The sequence below is a fragment of the Syngnathus floridae genome, chromosome 11 (assembly GCF_059516105.1).
Source record: "Syngnathus floridae isolate MCC-2025c chromosome 11, RoL_Sflo_1.0, whole genome shotgun sequence".
Lineage (NCBI taxonomy): Eukaryota > Metazoa > Chordata > Actinopteri > Syngnathiformes > Syngnathidae > Syngnathus > Syngnathus floridae.
The window spans coordinates 15,655,241-15,681,185 of record NC_142423.1 but is presented as its reverse complement, the minus strand read 5'-3'; the positions used below and the strand labels follow the sequence as shown (position 1 = coordinate 15,681,185).

General features: G+C 51.2%; 2 protein-coding genes across 3 annotated transcripts; one reads left to right on the top strand and one right to left on the bottom strand.

Annotated features, from left to right (window-relative positions):
* Positions 1-136: 136 nt before the first annotated feature.
* On the bottom strand, positions 137-2,951 carry ube2v1 (ubiquitin-conjugating enzyme E2 variant 1). The gene is made up of 4 exons (XM_088390457.1): positions 2,791-2,951; positions 1,887-2,035; positions 1,402-1,527; positions 137-1,225 (listed from the first exon to the last, which is right to left on the bottom strand). Exons 1-4 carry the CDS (start codon positions 2,810-2,812, stop codon positions 1,082-1,084), a joined length of 441 nt encoding a protein of 146 aa, XP_088246583.1. The 5' UTR covers positions 2,813-2,951; the 3' UTR covers positions 137-1,081.
* Positions 2,952-4,850: 1,899 nt separating this feature from the next.
* On the top strand, positions 4,851-25,944 carry LOC148391437 (plexin-B1-like). 2 transcript variants are annotated; one of them, XM_088390405.1, is made up of 38 exons: positions 4,851-5,160; positions 12,555-12,703; positions 12,840-13,961; positions 14,140-14,322; positions 14,818-14,946; positions 15,038-15,138; positions 15,430-15,562; positions 15,642-15,798; positions 15,958-16,066; positions 16,158-16,266; positions 16,498-17,352; positions 17,668-17,802; positions 17,889-18,011; positions 18,074-18,167; positions 18,242-18,408; positions 18,555-18,706; positions 18,870-18,975; positions 19,056-19,192; positions 19,555-19,731; positions 19,815-19,959; positions 20,053-20,298; positions 20,388-20,567; positions 20,643-20,791; positions 20,984-21,084; positions 21,180-21,397; positions 21,478-21,656; positions 21,765-21,831; positions 21,918-22,064; positions 22,127-22,292; positions 22,442-22,545; positions 22,628-22,712; positions 22,987-23,153; positions 23,235-23,395; positions 23,500-23,647; positions 23,714-23,778; positions 23,842-23,917; positions 23,997-24,071; positions 24,272-25,944. In XM_088390405.1, the coding sequence occupies exons 3-38, from the start codon at positions 12,840-12,842 to the stop codon at positions 24,374-24,376; spliced, it is 6,573 nt and encodes a 2,190-aa protein (XP_088246531.1). In that variant the 5' UTR covers positions 4,851-5,160; positions 12,555-12,703; the 3' UTR covers positions 24,377-25,944. The 2 variants fall into 2 exon arrangements, with proteins under 2 accessions (XP_088246531.1, XP_088246532.1); XM_088390406.1 differs by lacking the exon at positions 16,498-17,352 and having other exon boundaries at positions 4,852-5,160.
* The last annotated feature ends 1 nt before the right edge of the window (position 25,945 follows it).

Here is a 25,945-nt window from a genome sequence, read left to right as displayed (position 1 = left end):
TCAAGACTTGGCGACTTACACACATCACTCGATCGACACACACTGTATTGTTGGGAACGCGCCACGCCGCCAGTGATAGAAATGTCTCGTGGTCTGAGCTTTTTATCATTTGCTTGGAAAATCACCATACACAAAGTGCAAAAGTCAGAACATTTAATTCAAACCAAGGTCCCCGTCACCCTGATTGAATGTTCCTGTTACAAAATAAACATCCAAAGCCATACATTGCTTAGTGGCAGGCAACTCACAAAATGACAGGTGACTACTGCAGGGTGCACACACGCTCAGCCCAGAAACCCCCCCAAAAAATAGAAAGAAAAGTTTGCACAAGCCACTGTAAAGTGGCCATCTGGAGAAGTTACAAGTGTATATATATATATATATATATACACACACTGTGTTCTCCGCAGCCGTAAGCCTCTCCTCTCCTCGCCTCGCCTCTCCTCTCCTCTCCTCTCCTCTCCTGTCCCACAGCTTGCTCACAATGAGTCACCATCACAAAGCGTTCGTTATGACACACACAAGTCTTGCCGTGCACGTTGCCTAATAATAGACTGGCTTGAACTAGACATGCACCTCGGACCAACTCATTCACATCTTTGGGTTTGCACGATGTGGGGATCTTGTTCAAGACTCGTTAGGCTGATTAGACTAAGTGCGGTTTAGGATATGGGAATCGAGTTGGGAGTAAGAGCAATTGAAGTGTGCTTTGTTATTTAAAAACAAAACTCGGAATGGGCTGAAACCACTGATGGAACCGCAGTACAGTGTAAGCTATGAACAATTTAGTATTGCAACAAATAATCAGTATGCCCCCCCCCACCCCCACACACGCACACAAAAACAAACAAGCCAAATACACAGTATTTTGGGGATTGTAAACTCAAGGTCTTCCCTGTGGAGCAAAATGGCTAACTGGGCCAGGAAATCAGCTGCATTATGATTATTCCCGCTCTCGTTTGGAATCAATTGACAGTTGTGCTCTAGCCAGTGTTGAATTTGTGGAATGGAATTTGCTTGCCTGTGTGTCTGCTTCTTTGTGTAAGTGGATGAGCGCAAGCAAGGGACAAGGGCAGATGCATCAGTTGTACATTTGGCCTTCAGGTGGCTGGGAAAGCTTGTAGTTCTCTTTCATTGTCATGTGTTGTTTGAGCTCCGTGAGCACCATGCGCATCGTGTAAGTGTTTTTCCATCTGCACAAGCGGGGCAGGGCCTTAATGTCCACCTGCAAACAACAGCAAACCATGGACGGGTTAGGTAAGCCATCCTCAACATTTGCTCGGGCCGACAGACGGACGAGAGGGGGGGAGTCGCACTGCAGACTGGCGTGTGCGGGTGAGAATGGACACGTGTACAGTTTGCGCGCGGCACTAAACACAGTAGCGAAAGCTGCATACTTACAACGCCATTCGATGTATGTACTCCAACCATGTTGATCTTGTGCAAAAAACGGACATGAGGAGGATGATCTGGGTATCTGGGTCCACATTCAATTTTCAGACAATATATTCTGCCTTCATAGACGGTCTACAAACAAACAAACAAACAAAACTAGGGTCATAAGCTGCACTGATAACATTGAGGACTCGCAAGGTGAGGTGAGAACATCTTCACAATTCCCATGACGACAATTTGCAGTGTTGTACGGCTGTCTAAAATGTGAACAAACCGCCAAAAACATTGCAAGGTAAGACGTTTCTTTATTCCTCAACACCACGCTTGGTTCAAACTCCAAACCTTGTTTATATCGATGCCATTTCCACAGTATCCCAATGAACAAGTGAGGGTCATTTGAAAAGCACTGTCATAAATCTAAATCAATGATACGGTAATACTTGCTGCAACCCGCATGCATGTGTGAGGTAAGTACGAAAGACAAGTCTCACCTTGGGGGGGCCGATGATGGTAGCATTCCAGTGAGTGAGGGTCATATCGTCGTCGTTGACGAGGCCCCAACTCACCGTGCCGTCTCCCACTCCTTTCTGACCGTCGTCCAGTTCTTCCAGCAGCCGGAAATTGCGGGGAACCACCACATCTTCACACACGCACACACACACACAATTACAGGTCTTACTTGTTATGCCAGACAACATACACCAAAGGAAGGGCTTGCGTTATTCACACAATGGTGACCAAATAGGATATGCGGCCATGATCAAAATCACACTGGGCATGTGACACATTTCAAAGCTGTACGTGCCAATAATAGTTGCCAACCCGAGGTCAAGATCAGGGTCGGTCGGTCAGTCACTCTTATGTTGTTGTGGATGCTAAACACGGGTTCGGACTATCCTCTCGCGGAAGGATTTCAGGTTTACTCGTTTTACGGTCAGCTTTAGACAAGTCCATCAACATCATTTGCCAGGACTCTTCCAATGAGTATCCATTCCAACGTGTTGAGAATACGAGTGAACTTTTTTTCCCATTGCCGCGGCCGTGCTGTCGCAGACGTTTATTGCTATGCGGGGTTAACGCAGCATGAAATGAAGCGAACATTATGACGACTGGGACAGCGTTTAGCTGCGTTTACGTTTTGAAAAGTGCCCTTATTCTCTGATCCGGCAAACCTCATAATGGCTCAAAGGTTGGCGGCCAGTTTGCTAGTAGCTAAGCTATCAAGTACCAATGCGGGCGGGTATCAAGCACAACGGCGAGAGTCCAAAGCACCAAGACCTCACACTTCAGATTGTTAAGCTATTTTGTTGATAAAAAAATAAAAAAGCCGAACATCTCAAAGTCAATAAAAAGATATTGGCTGTGCTATGGGAAAAGAAAAAGTGAGCCGCTTACTTGATCCGTGTGGACACGCCATCTTGGTCACAGTTTGTCGGTTGCGCGCACGTACGATGTTGGGTACGTTATGGAGCGCGCGCGCGTCCGCCCGCCCGCTCAGACCAAACCAAAAAGTGTGCTCATGAACGCGTTGTATATTTGATCGTCTACCTTTCCGCTCTCGCTGCTACTTGCGTGCTTTATGTTTAAAGATGTATGTTTTGTTTTGCTGTTCCTTAGTCTAAATGTCTACACTCGTTAATATGTGGCTCATCCACTAACATTGAAATTAGAACACAGATAGACCCCCCCCCCCCTCCACAAGCAGGTAGACTGGGGAAACTTTTGTGGTATGCGAACGCCGCCTGCTGGCCATAAATAATGTTTTACTTTGGACCGGTTGCCAGCCATTCGCGTCCACGTCACCTGCCATGTTTTGGAATGTGGCAGGAAAGTGGATTCCCCCGGAGCAAAGCTACACAGGCACAGGGAGAACATGCAAACTCCGGAGGTGGAATCATACCCGCTTCCTCTGAACTGTGAGGCAGACATGTTCAGCAGTTCATCACAGTGCCTGTGTACATATATTTCTGTAGCACTACATTTTCAAATGTCATTGAGTCACGCCTTTTCAATTGATTTTCATAATTATTCCATAAATGAACACCTTTGACATAGACACACATTTACTTTGTGTTTGCTCAGTCACTAATAACAGCAGACATTTCTTGGCAAAATTAGAAAACAAGCCCTGAATGTGAAGACTGATATTGATGATATTGCTGTGTTTCTGAATAATGAACATTGAACGGGGCACAGGGTGTTTCCCTTTGACCTATCCCTCGCAACACCTCCCCCAGCTAGCTGGCAGGTCTCCATCCCCCAATTCAAGAAAAAGAAAGAGTGTGTGTGTGGGGGGGGTGGGGGGTCGCATGAATGGGTTAGTGTTTTTCCCAGGGACATGACTGCAGAGTGTTTTTCCTGACTGACAGGCACGGTCTTTCATGCACTGCTTTTCCACATTTGCCACTCATTTTCTCCGTAACTCTGCTGCGAATGCAGGCCTGTACTGTGAGACGTACACTCAGACACACAGACCTTTAAATTTCTCACTCAATGACTTAACGGAAATATTGGGTAAATGTGATTTTTGTTCAAATTACACTCTGCCTCTTCATTTTGGGGATGATGAAGCTGATATGGACATAGCATCAAGACCAAAACAATAGCATTCATTCGACTGAATTAGCAAAATACCCTTGAACAACAGTCACACTACATTATTTTATTGAATTAAATGAATGCAGCATCTTAATACAGAAAAGGATTAGGGCCAGTGAAGAAAAAAAAACGAGGGGTGACAGGATTCTGACTTTTTTTCTCAGAATTCTGACTTTATTCTCAGAATTCTGACTTTAAAGTCAGAACAGTTGACCCTGCTATTCACAGGAAATGAGGTCCAGGCAGAATAGCACAAATCTGCATATAAATGGAGGAAGGGCGCATTTTTGCCACTATGTATTCCTTCATTCCTTCCGATCTGGTAACACTTCATTTGTGTATCTCAAAGCTGCTAGCTATCAAAACCCATAAATAAAGGATGACAAATATTTGACATTCAGTGTTTTCTTACAACCATCCAAGCTTTTTATTCAATGACGTGACGTAAGTCGCATGTGTTTACTGTCCAGTCGGCCAGGAGGTGACCGGAAATCACCAGTGTTTTTTTTTTTTTTTAAACCGGCAACTTTGCTGCGTTCACCGACTGTTGGAATATGTAGCTTTTCAGTCGTGGCGTCGATTGGATTCTGGATTTGTCTTCCACTTCTAGTTGATGCATTGACTTGAAATAAAGAAAAAGAAAGCTACTTAGTCGGCCACAAGGCACAAAGGGAAGAAATACATCGTTTTTGCATGATAGGTTGAGCGGAGGACAAGCTCGGTGTTACAAAGAACAAGCGGCACTGAACGGAGCCAAATATGCCCCCCTTTGCGAAAGCCTCTTTTAACTAACTCCGAGCAAAGTCGGCGGCGCTGTTTACAGTTGGAAGCGTTTGGAGACTCCATGCAGGCGGGTGGGTGGGTAGGTGGGTGGCTGGGGGTGAACCGAGATGATGTGGAAGCTGACACGAATAGTTCATTTTATGAGCAAGTGAAACGGCACCTTTAAGCCTCAAGGGATAGATGCGCCTTTTTGCACGATTGGATTGTTGTGAAGAAATTCGCAAGTCCAAACTGGTCGAGAGTGGAATTTCTGAGCTCCGAATTTTCGATGGATTACGTTCACCGGCCGGCTTCGCATAGGCTGGATATTCGAACGGTAAACTTCATCGCGCCGCAACAAGGGCTGAGCGGTCAGTCACGCATCATTTGCACGCACACGTAAAGGTGAGTTGGTAGTGAACCTGGCTTGCGCACACGTGAACCTTGAAGTTCATCTCTCGCTCTCAACCTTTTCCCGAGGTGCACGTTAAATGGGATCGCTGCACTCAAACATCGATCTCGCAGCTTCATTTGGAAAACGCTGGCCCGAATGTCCTATTGAAAGTTTCAAACATGTACGAAGAATCGTCCGTCTGTCCGTCCGTCAGTCCGTCCGGACGCCGTAAAAAGGTCCGTCGAGTATAGATAGCCCGCGGTAGCTAAAATTTGCCAGCACGGTTTTTTTTTTTTTTTTTGGGGGGGGGGGGGGGGGGGGGGGTCCGGCTAAGTTTACTTCCCGAGCCCACAGGCGGAGTTTAACTTTGAAATCTAACTAATGGTGTGTTTCAAAACCTGTATGCCATTGTGGTGACATCATTGGTTATTCATTCGTAACGCGGCCACCCCCCGACTTGTCTGTATTTGTATTTATAAAGCACCTTTTAGTCAGTGCACGGGAATGCAGGGAACCCCGTCTAAATTGTTAACAAGTAAATAATGACTCGGGGAGTAGTGAGAGTTCTAAATGCCAGTGGTGAGGCCAGTGGGGAGGAGGCATGCAGGGCTGGGGCAGGGCAGGGCAGGGAAGGGCAGGGCAGGGCAGGGCAGGCTCCATGTAACGTCCGTCCGTCCGTCCGTCCGTCCGTGTGTGTGTGTTGAAAGTTGAGCCACTGCGGTGCAAATCTCTCTTCTCTCCTGAGTCGTGTCACCCATTGCCAGGCACCTTCTCACGGTGCAGTGTCTTCTTAAAACCTCAGCCATCTGTTACCCTGGCCTCCCTAATGGAATTGGTGGCTTAGTGTAAAGCGCCAAATGAGATGGGATACGACGCTATCCCATCAATGGTGATCATTACCTTCGCTTTGCTAAACTGCTTTCATTTGTGTCTACATCTGGCGCCACGTCGTGCATAGTTGGGCGACTTGCTCGTTATAGTGACATCTTTTCGACATCGTCGATTTGTTAAAAATGTCCACCGTAACGGCATCCCTCTTATCTGTCGTACACAGTCAATATTTGATCGAAAATGTGTACTTGGGTCAGTATGAGATGAATAATATAAAGAAATGAAACGCTTGGTGTAGGGAGGCGATTTCTTGCTCCTGCTAAGCTCACGTAGTATTTCACACCGTCAACGGATGGCTTGGAGTCAAGCGATAGGAAATCAAGCAATTGTGTCAGTGTGAATTGTGCTTCTGGTTTTTGATGGGCTGCTGGGAGCACGTGGTGTGTCATCCTTGCCCATCACACACACACACACAGGTGTCGCGCTGTCATGACGGTGTAATGAGCAAGTGAAGAGCTGTCGAGGACACACAAAGGTGCTACTCTTTCATTGCGCAAGTGTTGAATTGCCATTATGAGCTGGCTACACTTATTCCTCCTTTGAATGAAAAAAACTCTTCCATGATGCTGCTACAAATGAGCGCCAAAATGATGACGCACGATCCTAACTGAAATAACTTGAGACAGGAATTTGTGACCATTCGTAATGCTTCAGGCACAATGCAAAAGTGCTCATTCTAAAGCCCCCTGTGAAGAAGAATACGTATCAAAGTCTTTGAGCCAACACAGACGAACGAACGAGGCTGTTTGATCAAACAGGGATGAATTGAACAAACCAGAGCCCAGTCTTACGCTCTTGTGCTCTAATATCTGCTACCATGGCCAGATTAAATACTCAATTTAATTATGTGGCCAAGCATTAAGTCACTAACCTTATCAGTATGGTCTGCCTACTTAATGTGAGCCAACACATGGAATCAGATTATGGACAATATGCTGCTTCTGCTGCTACCAGAAGTGCAGCCAGTCAGTCCATTCCAAACAAAAATGGTAGTCCTTGATTGAAAAGATGACTTGGAGACAAGCGACGGGCCATGTAGTGTAGGGCAGATGTCCGCCCGGTGGGGCGCCCGCCCTCTTTTGGGCCATTATTTGAATGATCAGTTCCAAAACAAATGTCATCATTTGCAATTGACTGCTACGGCGCCTTATGTACACAATAGGTCAATTGATTTCATAACAGCAGCTGTTAAATGTCGGCGGTGGACCGAGGTAAGCTCGGGACGCCTTTTCACGATTATTTCTCGAGCCGATTGACCTCGTCCGTAGTCAGCACTTTCTGCCTTTCTTGGTATTTACACTAACAGCATTCGATATGTGGTTGTTTTAGGCAGCGTAGCATTCCACAAGTGTAGCGTGACGTACTCGCGTGGTTCCCTGTGTGCTTGTTGTCCTTTCTCGGTCGGCCGGCCGGCCGGCCGGCTTAATCCCCTCCCCCATGAGTTGGTTTTATATAAAGCGGCGAGGTGGAATAATGGCAAAACATGAGTGCCTGGAAGTGGCTTTTACAAAAGAGCTTTTGTCTATCCCGTGCCACCATTTGAATAGCCAAGAAGCACATACCTAAGTGGGTTTCACATACGTACGGACGTACGTACGTACGCTGGTGCCGATCCATTGCTTGGTGAACCTGACGCAACCATTGGTGCCCCTCTGCCTACTTTGCATATGACACCGGCACTTGTGAGGAGTTTACTTTTCATTTGTTTTCGGTCTGTTCCATGTGGTCGTCGCACGTATCCACAGAGGGTGGCGAGGTCCTTTTGTTACGTTCCCGTCCGTGGTTGGAGAGAAGGCTGTTCTTACGGAGTAACCAACCGGAGAGCAGCGTTTGGAGATGGGGAGGGAAGGGGGGGTGCTGAGCGGTGAAGGCATTCTTCTGGGAGAATGTGCCTTTCTTTCCATGTACTTGACATGTTAATCCACGTACTCCTCACCTTAGCTTGGTCTTGTCATTTTTCAAATCTAAAAAAAAAAAAGAACCCTAACAGATGATTCCAAAACACCTTTGGTTTTAGCTCTAAAATGGAAAATGTTACAAGATTCTGTCATTTCCAGTCTGCCCCTGATTTAAAGCTATTCCCAAATATCCACATACAGTAAGTACGTACATTGGCCACCGTGAGTTTCCATGGAATCTTGAAAAGCGAGATTGTACGACAACTTTTCTACGGACAGCTTGTGGCGAAAGGACGACAAAGAAATGGAAGCGCCGCTTCATCGGAAAGAGCACACCATTTGCAGCCGAAAGGGAGTCTCTCGGGGGGAAAGCGGCTGGGAAAAAGGGGGTTGCTATGTAACGCCCCATGTGAATGTGAAGGCATGTCCAAAGTTCAGGACCCCGGCCGGCTCAGCGCTGCCAGCAGCTAGCGTACAAGCGCAGCACAGTGCTCGACACTCTGGGATACGGACGGGAAGCCGGCCGGCAACGTGCCCTTTCAAATGATGCACGGAGCAATTAAAGGGAGCGACAAAGAAGCAAAAAAGACATCGGACTTCACGATTAGGGAAGAAACGGCACTCATTCGGACAAAAATACTCCACACCGTTGTCGAGTGGTCCGTACGGTACGTCAGCAAAATCCATCATTTGAAATGACTCCAATGGTCGTGGAGTCTGAATCGAGCGGCAATAGCACAGATGGGACAGCAGACCTGTTCCTCTCCATTCAAAGCAGTCATTGGGTGAAGGCAACAGCTCAAGGCTACAGCTGGGCTGATACGAAGCAAAACCATAACACCGCACTGGGTTGCTGGGAGAGCAGAAGAAGACCACAAAATCCAAGAGAGAGCCTGGAAGGAATCCAAAATAGCAATCTGATGGCCAATTTGGAGCTTGCAGCACACAACAAAAGTAGAGCAAAAAAAGGCAACCTTTCAATACGGGGAGTCTTTTTGGAATCATGGCAAAAAACAGTGGCAACTGAATGCTGCTCATACACCTGAAGAAAGAAAGGACGGACGGACGGATAGGAGCAGCTTGCCAGACGATACAAAGAATCAATCCCCCATGAGCTGATGCGTTTGCGCTCACGCTTGTGTGACATTTTGCACAAGTGCGAGAGCTGCGCTGAGCCTGTTCAAAGTTGACACTGGCCTTCTGCTTTAACAATGCCGCTCCACTCACGACATACGTAGCGGATGGATGGAGTTGGAGAGCTGCAATCGTGTTAGGTTCGGAAAGGGCCCACTTTTGGGTCGAAGGAAGGGGCAACGACACAGTCATGGCACGTTGGCTTGAGTGTGGTGTAAAGTCCACTCCCCGCCCCGTCCCGTCTGGCGGCCCGTCCCCTTGGCCCAAACCACATCCCAGCGGCAGCTATTTAAAGCGGCGGCGGCGGCAGCGGTAGCGGCGGCTGCATGTCGTAGCAGTAGCCACACCAACACACGCCTCCCCCCCATCTCATGCCTGCTGAGGCTTTTCTCTCTTTTCTTCATATGTATTTCCCTCAGCTCAGCTCAGCTCAGCTTACCTTCTCCATCCCTCTGCCAATGATTGTGTTGTTTTTCAACGCCGATACACAAACAAAGCCATGTCGCTCACGATACTCACCATACTTGTGTTCTTAAGTGGAATCCTTCCGTCCAACTTCTCTGTCAGGTCAGGCTCCTCCCTCTCTCTCCGCTTGATGGCAAAGAACGTCTATGGAACCGATTGCGTTATTCAATGTTTTCCAACTTCTCCGAAACGTTAAAGGATAGGCACAAAGGCGTTTATCTCGGCGGCAAGACAAGGTGACTTTCCCGGAGCGGGCAACATTATCTCTCACATTGTGTCCTCTCCCGCTTGTCGGCCAGGAACTCCAAATTTGACATTGTCATTTTTCTACTTGCTTTCAAAGTCACCTTGTTTGTCTCGCTTCCGTGATAGCTAGCGTGCGGGAACGAGAGTCAAACCAAATTCATCTACCTCGTTCATTGAGCTCTCAAATGGGTTGGTTCAGAATATGGGACCTTTGAATTTTCTGATGTGGGAATGGAGCAATATCCATCCGAACAGTACAAGCCTGCCTGCGGTGTGCTTGTCTGACCTTTGACATGGTGAAATGGAATCCACATTCAATAAATGGACAGACGTGTGACCAAGTAGGCCAGTGACAATTGATTTCAAGCAGAACCCTCATTGGGATGGGATGGGAGGAATGGGAGGAATGGTGAAGCTGTGAAGCAAACATGCTAACTAGCCATTGTGCCGTGCCGTGCCGTGCCATCAACTACTGTATTTGAATGAGCATTGAAAGAGAGCAGCCTCCCTCTGTTACTGGCCATACTGCTGTGAGCTTAGATGAGTCATAAATCACGCTTATGATATGTTCCACCTCCCCCTTTGCTTTTTTTTTTAATCAGATGTGCATCTGGCCTGGCTTGGATTGGTTTCTCTGGGAATAGATTTAGAGCATCACGTGATGCATCTAGGACGACGGACAGCTGAGGTGCCGCGTTGTTATTATTCCCCTCTGGTTCATAGCGCTATCAGACAAATGGATTTGGAATGGATGTGTGTGTGTGTGTGTGTGTGTGTGAAAGTGAGAACCCAGACTTTGACATTGTGCCACAGTGGCACAATAACAACTGGAGTCAGTATTGTTTTTTTTTAGTTTAATCAGAAAACAACAACAACGCCCCCGCCCCCATCCCGTGCTACATGTGTCAGAGCAAACGTTCTTGCTCGTGTTGCTCATCAAGCAACTAATTAATAATTCCTGCCTTGTGGCCAGATGGAAGCAGAGTGCAGCCTGACCTCCGAGGTCAGGTCACTTAGACTTAAATGCGCTTGATGCTTTGGGTGAAGTCAGAGCAGAGGCAGTAGCCAGTAGCTGCTCTCGCAGTACAAACACACTGCTTGTGTGTGTGTGTGCATAATGAGTAATGGAACGCTGACCCTGGTGCTGTCTGGGATCCAACGGGCTTATTCGAGTGGATACATTGTATTTGATTGGAGATACGGAAAGACAAACAGGGCAAATTAAAAATGTAGGCCAGTCCTATCGTACGCTACGTGCCTTTTCACGGAAAACTAATGTGGTATGAAGCTGAAGCCGGAACGCGCTTTGATGGCCGACTCCAACGTAGCGCGAGTGATTTCATTTCACATGACTGTGCCGCTTGTTTCAAATGAAAGCCTTTTGGTTTGTCCAACCTGTTATTTTAGGACAGCGCTGCAGCTGAAAATAATCTCCAAAGTATGATGAACAGCTAGCGAAAACACGACAAGGAGCACACTACAAAATGTCACGCAGTATCCCCGCCGCGCCGGCACATTTGTGCCACGGCTAAAACGTGTCATCTTCCAAAAACAAACAAACAAAAAAAAGCTCGTTTTCAAAAGCCCCATTTCTATGTCAACACTCGTGACTGCCTATCAGAGACACCTTTAGCTGCATGTTTTGACTTTCGGTTGACATCTTCAGCCGGAAAGCCAAAGTCGAGAAGGCAAAGCTCGACTCTGATTGGCTGCGGACCTTTGGCGGCCTCGCTTACCTGCTCGGGCGGGGTCAGCTGATGAAAGCGCTTTTGCGCCCGTGCTTCTTTCTCTTTCATTTCAAATTGTGAGTCATATTTGGCGCCCGCCGCAAGCGACAGTTTCCTGACAAAAGCAGTCCAAAGCATTGTGCCGAGTCCAGCCCTCAGGGTCAGAGCAGGTTGGTCGTGGGAGGGACGTGACTCACACATTCAGACAGTGGCTGGCGCTCTTCTCATGCCGCATTAAGCTGATAGGTAGCTCGCTCTAGTTATCACACAGTTCAATTGGATTAGGGGACACGCATTGTGAACTTTCACAGATTGTATCCTCGGAGACAGAACGAGCGCGCTTTGCAACCTGGCTGGCTGGCTGCCTGGCTGCCTGGCTGGCTCAAGCGCCGGCCGGTGTCCTGGAGATGCCTGGCCATTCTAAAATGGATCTTCCAAGCCATCAATAGCAGCAGCGCTGGGGGAAACGTTTACATCCTTCATTTACTGTTTGAAATTCTTTCTCCCTAACAATGACTGTGACAAACGAGCGCTTCCATTTGCCAGTCGTGTCTCGTGTCCATAAGTGGCCCTTTCCGTATGCTGGGCTGGCTGGACAAAGTCAGCCAGACAAGGTCAAAGGTTGTGTTTGCATCATTTGCCCACTGAAGCTGGCAGCCAAGTAGGCAGGCGGGCGAGCAGGCGGGCAGCCACGCAGGCAGGCAGGCAGGCAGGCAGGCAGGCGGGCGGGCAGCCACGCAGGCAGGCAGGCAGGCAGCCACGCGGCCTGTAATCATTCCATGACGATGCCTCAGACTCGTGTTGGGCTAGATGATGTCCGTTTCAAATATCATCACAACGGCCTTCTCGTATCGACCAACTTGAAAGTAGAAGTGAGTTAGGGTGAGCAAAATTTGAATGGGAAGAAGCTTCCCAGTGCCTGCAATTATTTCCAAGTATTGAGTCTCAAAAGTGTACAGCATTTCTTTTGTTTTGTTTTGTTACTGGAAGTTACCTATCATGAAACGAAACGCTCGATTGAGGTTGTCTTTTCGTGTACGGCAGATTCCTTTGTTCCGACAAATAAGAATTTGAAGAGGTTACCTGCTGGACCCTTTGGACTGCGATGCCTTTTTGTGCGTGATGTCTGCAACAAGTGCTGCCAGGTTAAGAGGTCCAACGCCTCTGTAACACAGCAGCAAAGGAAGCCAACGGTGAGTTGGGAGCTTTCTCAAACTTGTTGTTTGTAGCATCCTATATGGAAGTCACTCGACATATTTAAAGGCCTTTCGTCCTCTCTTTCTTTCTCTCTTTGTCTCTGTCTCTCTCTCTTTCTTTCTCTCGCTCTAGATGCCAGCGAGGGCGATACGTTGCCTCCAAGCCATCGCAGTGCGATGGCTGCTGCTGCTGGCGACGGGCCGGGGCCTTCGGTCCGAGCCGGCTTTTGTCCTTTACCCCAGCTTCGTACGCAACGACACGGAATTTGAGCACTTGGCCTTGCACCCTGACCCCGAGGTGGGCGGAGTTTACGTGGGCGCTCGCGACCACTTGTTTCAGCTGGACAAATCCCTGCAGCTGGAAGCGGAGGATCCCACCGGCCCGGTCAAAGACAGCAGAGAATGCTTGCCTCCCGTCACGGAGAGCAACTGCCCTCAAGCCAGGCTCACCAGTAACCACAACAAGCTCTTGCTGATCGACCCCTACTCCATGGAGCTGATCACCTGCGGCAGCGTCAACCAAGGCATTTGCCAGAAACGAAGTCTCCGCTCCGTCGACCGGGTGCTCTTCTCGGCCGAGACGCCGGTGGACACCCAGTACGTAGCGGCCAATCACCCCGACGTCAGCACCGTGGGCCTGGTGGTTCGCTCCCATCCGCAAAGACGGCCCGTTCTCTTTGTCGGGCGGGGCTACACCAGCAGCCAGCCGCCCATCGCCACGCGCAACTTGGAGCAGGAACCCATTTTTTCTTACGAGGAAACGGCCAAGTTGGCCGTGGCCGGCCGCCTCTCCGAATACGATCATCATTTCGTGGCCTCCTTTGCCCACCGCCATCACGTCTACTTCCTCTTCTACAGGCGAGATCTGAAATCCAAATCGCGCGAGTACCGCACTTTTGTCTCTCGCGTGTGTTTGGACGATCAAGCCTATTATTCCTACGTGGAGGTGCCCTTGACGTGCCGTTCCCGGGCGGGCAAGAATTACAATCTCCTTCAAGCCGTCCGGCTGGGCTTCTCCAAGGACGGCACGGCGGCTCCAGGCTCCGAGATCCTTCTCGCTGTCTTTTCCACCCGCTCGGCTTCGTCCAACGGACCCGGCGAAGACTCCGCCCTCTGCGTCTTTGGCCTGGAAGACGTGGACCGCAGGATTAACGCCACCAGAGACCTGTGTTACACAAAGATGGGCAGAGAGGCCGGCGTGGAGACGGCCTACATCGAATACGAAGTCAAATCCAACTGCGTCAACCTTCTGGAGGTGAGTTCACGCTGGCAAAGGAACAGAACTTTGTCATACACCGATGGAGTGCAGAGTGAACGAATGAATGCATGCATGCATGAATGAATGAATGCATGCATGAATGAATGCATGAACGATATGATATGATATATGTATAGAAAAAGGACATCTATTGACCCTTAATGCTGTCGTTTAGAACACTCTGGAACGGTACCCTTGCGGCTCTGATCACACGCCCAGTCCCATGGCTAGTCGCATCGCCGTGGAAGCCCAAACCATTTTGGATAGCCCCTCCGCTCGGCTCACGGCCGTCGCGGTGAGCGTGAGGGCGGGACATACCATTGCCTTCTTGGGAGACTCCAAGGGGAACCTGCACAAGGTAGGCTCAATGCGGGCGTGCGTGCGGGCTGGCAGGCCGGCGGCTTGCCCCTTTTGACATCATTTCAAACCCTGGCCTGTACTTTGGTGGTGTTAGTAGTACAAAGGCACCCATTGTGGCACCGTGACATCACATTTCTCTCGTGCCCAGCCAACAGAGCTGCACATGGCATGAAATTGAATAGAAGCTAGCGAGCTAGCAAGCTAGAACCTTGCAACCTTGGATTCTTATTCTCCTACGAGCCACTGTCACAGCAGAGTGTTTCGATCCTGCCAACGGCAATGAAAGTAACCCAAGGGCTGCTCAGACCTGCGGCTCAGCGGCCCGGGCCTTATCTTATCCGGAGCTTAGGACCATGGCCGTCTCGTGAACTTCCCAAAGCCATATTTTTAAGGCAAACAAGTGGAGTTCAAAATTGCAAGTTGCCTTCACTTGACTCGGCAGAATTATTGACAGAATCGCTCAGTTGCGCTCAAGCATTTTTGTGTTTGTCAGGTGTTCCTCGGGCCAAACGGCGAGGTGGAGGAATACGCCGTGAGCGTCGTTCAGCAGAACGCGGCCATCGGGTCGGACCTTTTCCTGGATCGAGAGGAGCGCCATGTGTTCATCATGACCCCTAACATGGTACGCCGCGATATCGGCCGCCGCCGTCTTTCCCGAAGACCGCCGACTCTTCTCTTCTCTTCTCCTCTCCTCTCCTTCCTCGCGTTTGCAGGTGCAAAAGAGGCCCGTGGCCGAATGCGCGCAGCACCCCGACTGCCGCTCCTGCCTGCGGGCTCACGATCCCTACTGCGGCTGGTGCGTCCTCCAGGGAAGGTAAGGTCGGCGACGATACAAATGTGACGTCATCTCGATTTGCCGGAAAGGACACGGCTTGATGATTGCGATTGAAATTGAAATAGAGATTTGCAAAACCGAGAAAAGAGTGTTCCAATGCCAAAAGTTGCTGGCCGTTCCCTTCCCTCGCAGCCATTTCATTGTTTATGTGCGCCCAATGTTTAGGTTTGCCCTTGACTGACCAAATTGAAGTCAGTCTTGGTGCAATGTCCCGTGCATAGCCAACATTTGACGACGTGTCGCCAACCGCTCCCTTTCCTGCCTCCGCAGATGCCTTTTGCAGTCCGAGTGTCGGCGCGGGAACCGGCGCGGCCCGTGGCTTTGGAGCTTTGATATGGAACAGCAGTGTCTGGCTGTCCAAGAACTCAAGCCCTCAAATATCAGCAGGGGGGAAAGCAGGACGGTCAGTGCGGCCTGCTTGGGAAGGAACTGTTTGCTTTGGAATGTGACATTTGCAAATGTTCTCTCGGGCCTCGCCCCAGGTGTCTTTGTCCATCGCGGGGCTTCCGCTGTTGGAACAGGGCGAATCGTACTGGTGTTACTTGGCCGGGCTGCGCAGCCCTGCCACCGTCACTGCCGGCGGGGTCTCCTGTCATTCTCCGCACCCCGGCCAAGTGCCAGCGGTGCCTCCTGGACAGGGTGAGTTGCTGGAATTGTCAAGTCAGTGCCATATGAGAAGTAGGGCTCTCGCCATGGAATCCATTCATCAAATAGCCACGGATCGCAAGCGCTGAGCCTGGCCGGACAGACGGAGCCCGTCCCGGCATGCTGACTTGTTGTGATTTTTGGTCCTGGCAGATTTTGTCACCGTCCCCTTGTCTGTTCGTTTCGGCGACGTGACGGTGGCGGAGCGGGATTTCACCTTTTACGACTGCACGGCCGTCAAGCAGCTTTCGGGGAGTATGCTGTGAGGACAGACGGGCGGACGGCCGTGGCTGAACGGGATTGTCTTTTTGGATACTTGTCGAGCCTTCATCCCTCTCTGTGTCCATTTCCAGGTGCCGCGGTTGCGTCCTGAGCCGATGGGCTTGTAATTGGTGCGTTCACCAGCACACGTGTACCCACAAGCCCACCTGCGACCGAGGCGTGATCATCTATAATCAACACGTGAGTATCGCGATGGGCCGGTCAAGAGCGCAGCTCCAAACGTTTGCCGTGCCATTTGCACTTCTGTTTCTCTTCTGGCTGCAAATGCAAAATGAACGCTGCTGGTTCCGAATTTGGACAGCAGTGTAGGAAGATACCGCCGTCTCTATGTAGTATGTTCTCAGTTATTTCTGTTTGTTCTTTTGGCTTTTCTTTTGATTCATTTTTGTCCCATCTGCCAAACCACCACAGTTTCAACTACCCACCTCAGCTCCTCCCACGAGCAAAACCATCCAAGTTTTCCCAACCCCCAGCCCCAGCGCCAGCCCCAGCGCCGGCGCCGGCGCCAGCCCCAGCCCCAGCCCCAGCGCCAGCACGACAGCCAGCCCGACAACTGTCACAGTCGCGCCCTCAACGGCGGCAACAACTACCGCCGCAACTTCTACGGCTCCTCTTGCTGCAGCGAGCACTCGGGCGCCGAGCGCCTCACCCGCCGTTGCTCCTCAGATGAGCGTCCCGTACACCAGCCCTCCCCCCTCCAGCAGCAAAGCCGCACCTATCACCTTTGGGCCCCCGGACCCTACGACCGGGAAGGAGGAATCTCTCCGTGCGGCTGAGATGACGTTCATCACCCAAAGAGACTCGGAGCGTCGTGCCGAAGCCACGACAACTTCACCGTTATTACAGCCCGTAATGCCTCTGCTCATCCCACCGCCCCCCGGTGATGACGATGAGGTGGTGACAGAGTCGCCCTCCACGGCCACCCAGGACCCCGGGGGAACATTGAGCCGGGCGGAGCCGACGTCATCCGGCTTCCCTCCGCCTGCACCCTCTCCCACGGGACAAGCCACAAACCGGTCCGAGTCTTCCAGCTCAGCGGATCCGACGCAGGCGCCGACCTCGGCGCCGCCCCCAGACTCCGAAAGCGAGCCCGAGGAGGCCCGAGATGACGGCACGGTCCCGGCTGAAAAGGACACGGCCACGTTTTCAGCCACCGCCGTGCTTTCGGGCGATGGCGAAGTTGAGCGCGCGTCCCCCCCGCTTTATTCCCACTTGCTGGATACCCAAGTGGACTACCAGTATGATCCTGCTGACGGCTTCCTCCCGGTGAGTTTAGATACGGCTGGCCAACGGCGACCTCCCTCCCTCCCTCCCTCCCTCCCTCCCTCCCTCCCTCCCTCCCTCCCTCCCTCCCTCCCTCCCTCCCTCCCGCTCTCTCTCTCAGCTCCCGATTGGATTTTGCAAATCTCCTCATCATTTGACACATCTTTTCCTTTTTTCGTGTGTGTTTTGCATTTTCATTTGTAATTCCTTTTGCGCATACTTCCATCCATACGTCGTTTCCTTCGGGGATGTGAAGAAGCGAGGAATGAGCGAGCGCTTGGCCGGCCGGCCGGCGCTTGTGCTTGTTTTGACCAACAGGGGGATGAAGAGTCTTATGTAAGCTGGGGTTCTTCGGCTTGCCCGTGCGTGGAGAAGGTCCAGGGCTCATCCTTGCTCCCTGTCAGAGTGGAGAGGAAAATCACTTTACTGGCCCGCAATCTGCATCTGTATCAGGTACGTCCACACAGTCCATCGACGGCCAATCGTAGTCGAGTAGGATTAGCGTCGGCTGCGACCAAACAAGTCTTGTGCTTGTACAGGATGGAGAGCTGGACTACCAGTGCGTGTTGGTCATTGAGGGCCAAACGGTGGTGGTGGACGCCTACGTGGAGACGGATGACATCAATCCGTCCAACTTTGACATCACCTGCCAGCTGCACCAGGTGCGGTGTGGGACGCTGGCCCGAAAGAAACAAATCACGTGCTCACTTTCTCGCTTCTCCAGTACACGTATTCTGCTCCCGTGGAGGAATATCAAGCCACGGTGTACGTGAAGAGGAGGGACACGTTCCACGTGGACAGCTCCCCCGATCTTTACGGTAAGTTGTCTGCCCTGCGGCCGTTTTGCTTGGAGCAAAACGTGAGTAACGCCGGCGCTCTCGTCCATCCTCAGTGACTTTGTACGACTGCTCGGTGGGCCGCGCCGACTGCAGTCGCTGCCGCACGGCCGAGAGCAAGTACGCTTGCGTGTGGTGTGGAGAGGCGCAGGCCAGTTGTTTGTATTCGGGTTTGTGCGTCCAACCCGTACAGCGGACGTGCCCTGCTCCCGTCATTCTTTCGGTGAGCGCTTCCGTTTCGTTCTCCTCCCAATGAATTGAGCGTTCAAATGAAATCAACTTGTCTCTGTCTGTCTGTCTGGCTGTCTGTCTGGCTGGCTGGCTGTCTGTCTGTCTGGGTGTCTGGCTGGCTGTCTGTCTTTCCTTCAGATTGAGCCGCTTTCCGGCTTGCTGGAAGGCGGCACTCTGGTGACCATCACTGGCTCCAACCTGGGCCAAAAAGCAGAGGACGTCCTGGGCTCCGTGTCGGTGGCCGGCGTCCCCTGCGTGGTTCTACCCGCTCTCTACCAAGTCTCCTCCAGGTAGAAGATTGAAGTGATTTCATGTTCCATGTTGATATTTCAACTTGATGTGATGATGTGAGCACTTTGACTCTTCAAGTACATTTCAGTCCCCTTCCTTTTTTTCTACGCACACACACACACACACACACACACACACACGCCATTGTACTGTGTCTGGCAGGATTGTATGCAAAACCAAAGCCAGCCAAGGAGAGAAGGTGGGCCACGTGTCTGTTGAAGTGAGCGGCGGAGACTTTGGCTTGTCCAAACAAACGTTCAGCTTTCAGGTACTTTTCCAGATGCAGGCTGCGAGATTGTCATCGGACGATCAACGCAGCACTCAATGGACTGATCTCGATGCCTCCAGGATCCGTTTGTGATGGGAGTGTGGCCCGAAAGAGGTCCCGAGGCCGGCGGAACCACGCTGAGCATCAGCGGGCGAAACCTTTTGACGGGACATCCTTCCGACCTGGCTGTCACTGTGGGGGGAGTGCCCTGCCCTGTGTGAGCTGAGCTGAGCAGAGCAGATCCCTTTCTCACCTCTTTGTCGATATCTCGTATGAATTTGGTGTCCCGTTCGACGGACCGTCGAGCATCATGAGCAGACACACTGTAGGCCCGAATTAAAAGCATAACGTTTTCTTTCCTAGTCGCTTGACGTTCCCGTGGTTAGTCAAAATGAAGGAGGACATTTGAAATGGACAGGGAGGGAGGACAGTAACAAAAGAGTCCAGATCGGGGGTGCATCAGTGTCTGACCCAATTAGAACATTTTCAGGGATTGTGCAATTTCCCGTTGCTGAAAAAAAGCTCCATCGCACACAAATGAGCCTTGAGAACCAACGAATGAATGGGGCTCCTCCTTAGGGTGTCCGAGGTGGAGAGCTCCGGTCTTCGGTGCGTGACGGGTCGCAGCAACAAGACGGGAAACCATCGGGTCACTCTGCATTACGGCGGCAGTCAACGCCACTTCCACGCTGGGCCTTACCGCTACACGCACAACCCCAATATCACCCACGCCGAGCCAGCCAAGAGCTTCCTCAGGCAAGCGGCACAAGCAGTTGCGCGCGCGCGCAGTTCACGCGCCTCATTTGACAGACATACGTACGTACGTATCTCCTGTTTAGCGGCGGTCGACTGATCTACGTGTCGGGCCACAACCTGGACGTGGTGCAAGAGCCCCGGATGCTCGTCACCGTGTCTCCCGGCCGGAAAAAGCGCCGGAGCAGCGGTTCGCTTTGTTCCGAAGATCTCCCCTGCTCCGTCAAACAGGTACGTGGAGAAGGAAGGAAGGAACGAACGAACCAACCAAAGAACGAACCAACCAAAGAACGAACGAACAAACAAACGGTCTTTTTCCATCAGTTTGCAGAACGTTGCACGGTCAATTCCTCCTCCCTGATCCTGTGTCGATCGCCGACGCTGGACCCGTCCGTTTGGGGCTGGACCGCGGTCACCGTGGAGTTTCTTCTGGACAACCTGCGCTTTGACGTCAAGGCGGTGAACGCGCGAGCCTTTAGCTACGAGCCCGACCCTGTCCTGCGCCCCTTGAACCAGCAGGACCCTCTCAAGGCGTATCGCTACAACCCCGGCAGCTTCATCCAGCTCGAGGTCACCTGGCTTGTCCGTCCGCCTCCAGATAGCGTTTGTTTGGTTAAGATTGCCAACCAGATGCCGCCGCCGCCGCCGCGCTTCTGCAGGGAGAAAATCTGGACCTGGCCATCAGCAAAGAAGAGGTGGTGGTGTTAATCGGGGAGGGCGTGTGCGCCGTTAAGACGCTGACTCGAAACCATCTGTACTGCGAACCGCCGCCTCGACAGCCGGCGTCGGCCAATAACGGCAAGAAAAACGAAGCTTCCGACAACCTGCCCCAGTTCACCGTGAGTCACGTCGGAAGATCCCAGCGGCGGCGTTTGATTTTGGTTGCGTCCTGACTCTTTTCTCTTTGCTGCCAGGTCCAAATGGGCAACTTAAACTTCTCCCTGGGCAAGGTTCAGTACGACACTCTAAGCCCAGCCACCTTTCCCCTGGAGGCTCAGATCGGAGTGGGAGTCGGGGCGTCCGTGGTCGCGCTCGTTGTCCTCATCATTGTACTCGCGTACAGGTTTGTAGCGCAACGGCGGCCGCAACGTAGATACCGCATGGACATCGATGCAGATACATATGCGCACAGAGCTCCAGTCACATGACCGGCTAAAGCGCGTTTCACGGCTTTAAGCTGACAAAAACAACCACGCTGTTGGAGAGCAGAGACTGCAGAGAGACTTGACTTCTGGTCTCTCTCTCTTTTTGTCAGGAGAAAGAGCAAGCAGGCTTTAAGAGACTACAAAAAGGTTCAAATCCAACTTGAAAACCTCGAAACCAGTGTGAGGGACCGCTGCAAGAAGGAGTTCACAGGTGAGCATGGATGGAAGGCATGTCAAACCCGATCCGGCTGTCTGATCGAGCGAGCGAGCGAGCGAGCGACCGACCTTTGACACCCTCTGAGCCAGACCTGATGACGGAGATGATGGACATGTCAAGCGACCTGGTGGGCTCGGGCATCCCTTTCCTGGATTACCGGATGTACGCAGAACGCATTTTCTTCCCCGGCCACCGGGAGTCCCCGCTGAGGCGAGACCTGGACGTTCAGGAGTGTCGTCGGCAGACGGTGGAGCGCGGTCTGGTCAAACTATCCAACCTTCTCAACAGTAAACTCTTCCTGACCAAGGTAGGGTCGGCAGCGTCGTGAGGGAGGTCTACCTTTGATGTGATATCAAACTAACATTTCTCGCTCCCCCCCCCCCCAAGTTCATTCATACCCTGGAAAGCCAGCGGACTTTTTCCCCCCGAGATCGCGCCTATGTGGCCTCTTTACTTACGGTGGCGCTGCACGGCAAGCTGGAATATTTTACCGATATCCTCAAAACCCTGTTGAATGACCTCGTGGAGCAATACGTGGCCAAGAACCCCAAACTGATGCTGCGGAGGTGGGTGAGAAGAGAGAGAGAGGGGGGGGGGGGAGGGCGGGAGGGAGGGAAGGAAGGAGGGAGGGCCTTTTTCAATTCAGATGCAGCACTTTTTGTCATCTTCTTCAGAACTGAGACAGTGGTGGAGAAGCTGCTGACCAACTGGATGTCCATCTGTCTCTATGCTTTCCTCAGAGTGAGTCAAAGTCAAACACAGAGTAGCAATGCTTGGTGTTGTCGTCATCTACAGCCGTATATAACTGGCAAGTTTTGTTTTGGCAGGACTCTGCAGGGGAGTGCCTTTACATGCTTTTCAGGGCAATCAAGCACCAGGTGGACAAAGGGCCGGTGGACGCCGTCACAGGCAAGGCCAAATACACGCTCAACGACAACCGCTTGCTGCGAGAAGACGTGGAGTACAAGACGCTGGTGAGCAGGAAGGCAATCTCATTTTTCTTTGCGCAAATGTGACACGAGCGGCTTCTCTCCAGACACTTAATGTGCTGGCGCAAGGCGGAGGAGTCAACGAGTGCCAGCCGGTCCCCTCCAAAGTGCTGGACTGCGATACCATCACGCAGGTCAAAGAGAAGCTGCTGGATCAGGTGTACAAAGGCACCGCCTTCTCTTACCGGCCGCATACGGACTCATTGGACCTGGGTGAGAATAGATTGTAAAAAAAAAAAAAAAAAAAAAAGCCTTCCTTTTAGCTTTTCTGGCCTCCATTGCACCCCCATTCCCTGCGCTGTGCATGTGCGACCAAAGGTTTTGAGCAAAATTCACTCTTGCACACTATTGGCTCTTGTTAGAGTGGAGGTCCGGTGTTGCCGGTCATCTTATTTTGTCCGATGAAGACTTAACATCTGTGGTCCAGAGCAATTGGAAACGTCTCAACACCCTCCAGCACTACAAGGTGACGCACGACGACTGTCTGCTCCATCTCGACCGAGAATGCTATCAAAGAAATCGACGTGATCCTTTGCGCTGTGCTTCAGGTCCCAGATGGCGCGACGGTAGCTCTGGTTCCTCGGCATTCCAAACACATTCACCATGACCACCACGACTATGTGGCTGGAGAGAGTGAGTGAGCGAGCGAGCGAGCGAGCGAGCCATTGACCTCTGTACATACGATGGATAGACAGACAGCTGTGGTGGTCAAAGAGGGAGGGAGGGAGGGAGGCAGGGAGGGAGGGAGGGAGGGAGGCAGGGAGGGAGGGAGGGAGGGAGGCAGGGAGGGAGGGAGAAATCGGCCTCTCAAGTGGCTTGAAACGCTGTCTCCTTTGTAAGGGGCGGGGCATCAATTTGAGTACTATCTTTGATAGGTCAAGTTCATTTGAAGCCATTTCCATGACAGAAACGCCCATGTTGGAGGACGCAGACGAAGGCGGCGTGAGACTGTGGCATCTGGTGAAGGCCAGCGAAGAGCCCGAGCTGCCCAAACATCGCAGAGGCAGTCTGAGGGAACGAGAGAGGGCCAAGGCCATCCCGGAGATCTACCTGACCCGCCTGCTTTCCATGAAGGTCCGCATGCACGCACGCACGCACGCATCTGGAGACGGAGGCATATTTTGCAAGACATCCAACGTCCCTCTTTCCTTTCAGGGTACCCTGCAAAAATTTGTCGACGATTTGTTCACGGTCATCCTCAGCACCAGTCGACCCGTCCCGCGGGCTGTCAAATACTTCTTTGACCTGCTCGACGCCCAAGCCGCTCAACACGGCATCTCGGACCCAGAGACCATCCACATTTGGAAGAACAACAGGTGCGGTGCGGCGCGGTGCGGACGCGGCGAGCGTCGCTTTGGCCAAACCGGCAGCGTCCACTCATCCACTCGCCCGCTTGTCCACTTGTCCTCCGTCATTGCAGTCTCCCGCTGCGTTTCTGGATCACCATTGTGAAGAACCCCCAGTTGATTTTTGACGTGCAAGCCTCGGACCACGTGGATGCCGTGCTGTCGGTCATCGCTCAGACCTTCATGGACTCCTGCACCATCGCTGAGCACAAATTGGGACGGGTAAGGGGAGTTTGCCTTTCCCGATCTCCTTTTCAATTCTGAGAGGGTGTCTCTCGCTCGCCGCAGGATTCGCCCATCAACAAGCTGCTGTACGCTCGAGACATCCCCCGTTACAAACAGATGGTGGAAAGGTACCAAAGCCGTCTCTCCTTGCTAGCGAGCGAGCGCACGCCCATCAACTGACGCTCTTGCAGATACTATGCTGACGTCAGGCAGACCATCTCTGCCAGCGACCAGGATATGAACTCTACTCTGGCTGAACTCTCAAGGGTGAGTGGACAATGATGACACAACATGTAACACGTAGTCCCTATCTAAGTAGCTTTTGTTCCAATGACTTTTCTTTCAGAACTATTCGGGAGAACTCAACTACTTGGTTGCGCTGCATGAGCTCTACAAGTACATCAATAAGTACTACGACCAGGTAACTTCTGGGCTCGTGCTTGCTTGCTTGCGTGCATGCGTCCGTATTAGCTCATCAATCCTAGCGATCCTTCTCGGCCGGCCAAAAGGCATACAATCGTTTGACTTACGGGAAGTTGCTCCCGCATTTGTTCAGACCCTGGCAATAAGGTGGCGAGAAGTTTTTAGTTCCAAATGTACAATACCCCCTTTCTCCCCCAGATAATCACCGCGCTGGAAGAGGACAGCACAGCCCAGAAGATGCAGCTCGGCTACAGGCTCCAGCAGATTGCTGCCGACGTGGAGAACAAGGTCACAGACTTGTGACGGGAAGCTCCTCGCAGTGCTACCTTGCCGCTTGAACCGAAACGAACGCTGAAGAGTCTTTCTTACGACTCAAGGGATGAGGCAAACGCGGCAACTGTTTTTGAATCGACTCCCCCATTTTGTACGAATCGGACAATTCCCTCCCTGCAAAACTAAACCGGGGGCGTATAATTGACACAATTCAGACCTGCTGTCATGGTCAATGGATTCATTAGAATAGCTTGTCGCTGCTGTATGGTACATTTCTTTTAGTGTGGGTGGATGGGTTTGCTTAACATGTGTGTCCCGGTTGTTGTTGTTGTTGTTGTTTTTTGTCTTGTTGTCATTCATGGTGTACTCTTTAGGTGACCCCAGTCAGCAAAGTAGCTGTAGACAAGCCCTTCTTTCCTCCTTGGGATTATTTGGGGTGGGAGCTCTTTGTCTGTCACAAGCTACATTCCCAAGAGTCAATTAGCTGTGCGCTTGCCCGAGTGCTTTCTACCTCAACCTGACAAGACGAGACACGGTTTTATTCCAGCGCACCAGCTTTGATGCCGACAACGTAGTGTGATACGATTCGTTTCAAATGTCTTTTGTTTTTGGAGCAGAGAGCGGGAATGAAGCCTGCTCGCTCGCTCGCTCGCTCTCTCGCTCGCTCGAATGAATGGTTTAAGGTACTGTACTTACAACGTACTACATAAATGTGTCATTGAGTTTGTTTGACACATTTTGGGGCTACTGATTCAAACTGATTTTGCTCAAGTGCACAGGTCACTTGGACCGAAACGTAATCAAACAAATGTACCGCTTTTTCGTCATTTATCTTGTGTGAACAATTGTCATTTGAAATCCTGTCATATTTTGATTTCATTTCTTCTCATTGAGCTAATGTGGATGAAATAATGTTCTTTTTTCTCATTTTTTTCACTTTGTGCCGCTGAAGCTGAGGTGGCGCAAGAGTACGTCGCGGTCCGTCCGCCCGTCGGTCGCTCGGTCGCTCGGTCGGTCGGTAGGTACTATGTGCCATTTTGTGACAGAATGTGCGTGCGTAGTATATTCGACGGAAGGTTTTGAATCGAAGCTTACGTAGTATCCACGGCGCTCGCTGCTGGTTGTTTGGGCTCCAGGCTGGCCGGCCTGGATGGCTCTTTCCCGCCCGGCCGCCCTTCTAAACGTTGACATGTGTGTCATGTGTGTTGACATGACTCTGTGTTGAAGGCATAGCAATAATGAACTAGCTAGCACTAGATGCAGCGTCGAATCCGCGTTGCTTTTCGAAAGCGTTGTACCGTGCCGAGTGTTCAAACAGACCAAGAGCCACCGGGTGATTTGCAGAAGCGGCCGATGCCTCGTGTTCTGTTTAAATAATAATAATAAAATCTGTTTCCATTGGGATTGGTAATGATGCCAACTAAATTTGGATATGTAGAGCAGGCTCTGCAAGGAGCAATTCTAAAGCTGTTTCTAATTTTGTCTGTTCATATCGTTGTACATAATCTTTGAAATGTTACTGTAGTGATTGAATCTGTTAATTGAGAGCAAGTTGAAATTTGTAGAGATGCTGAAGTAATAAAATATACTTAATTTTTC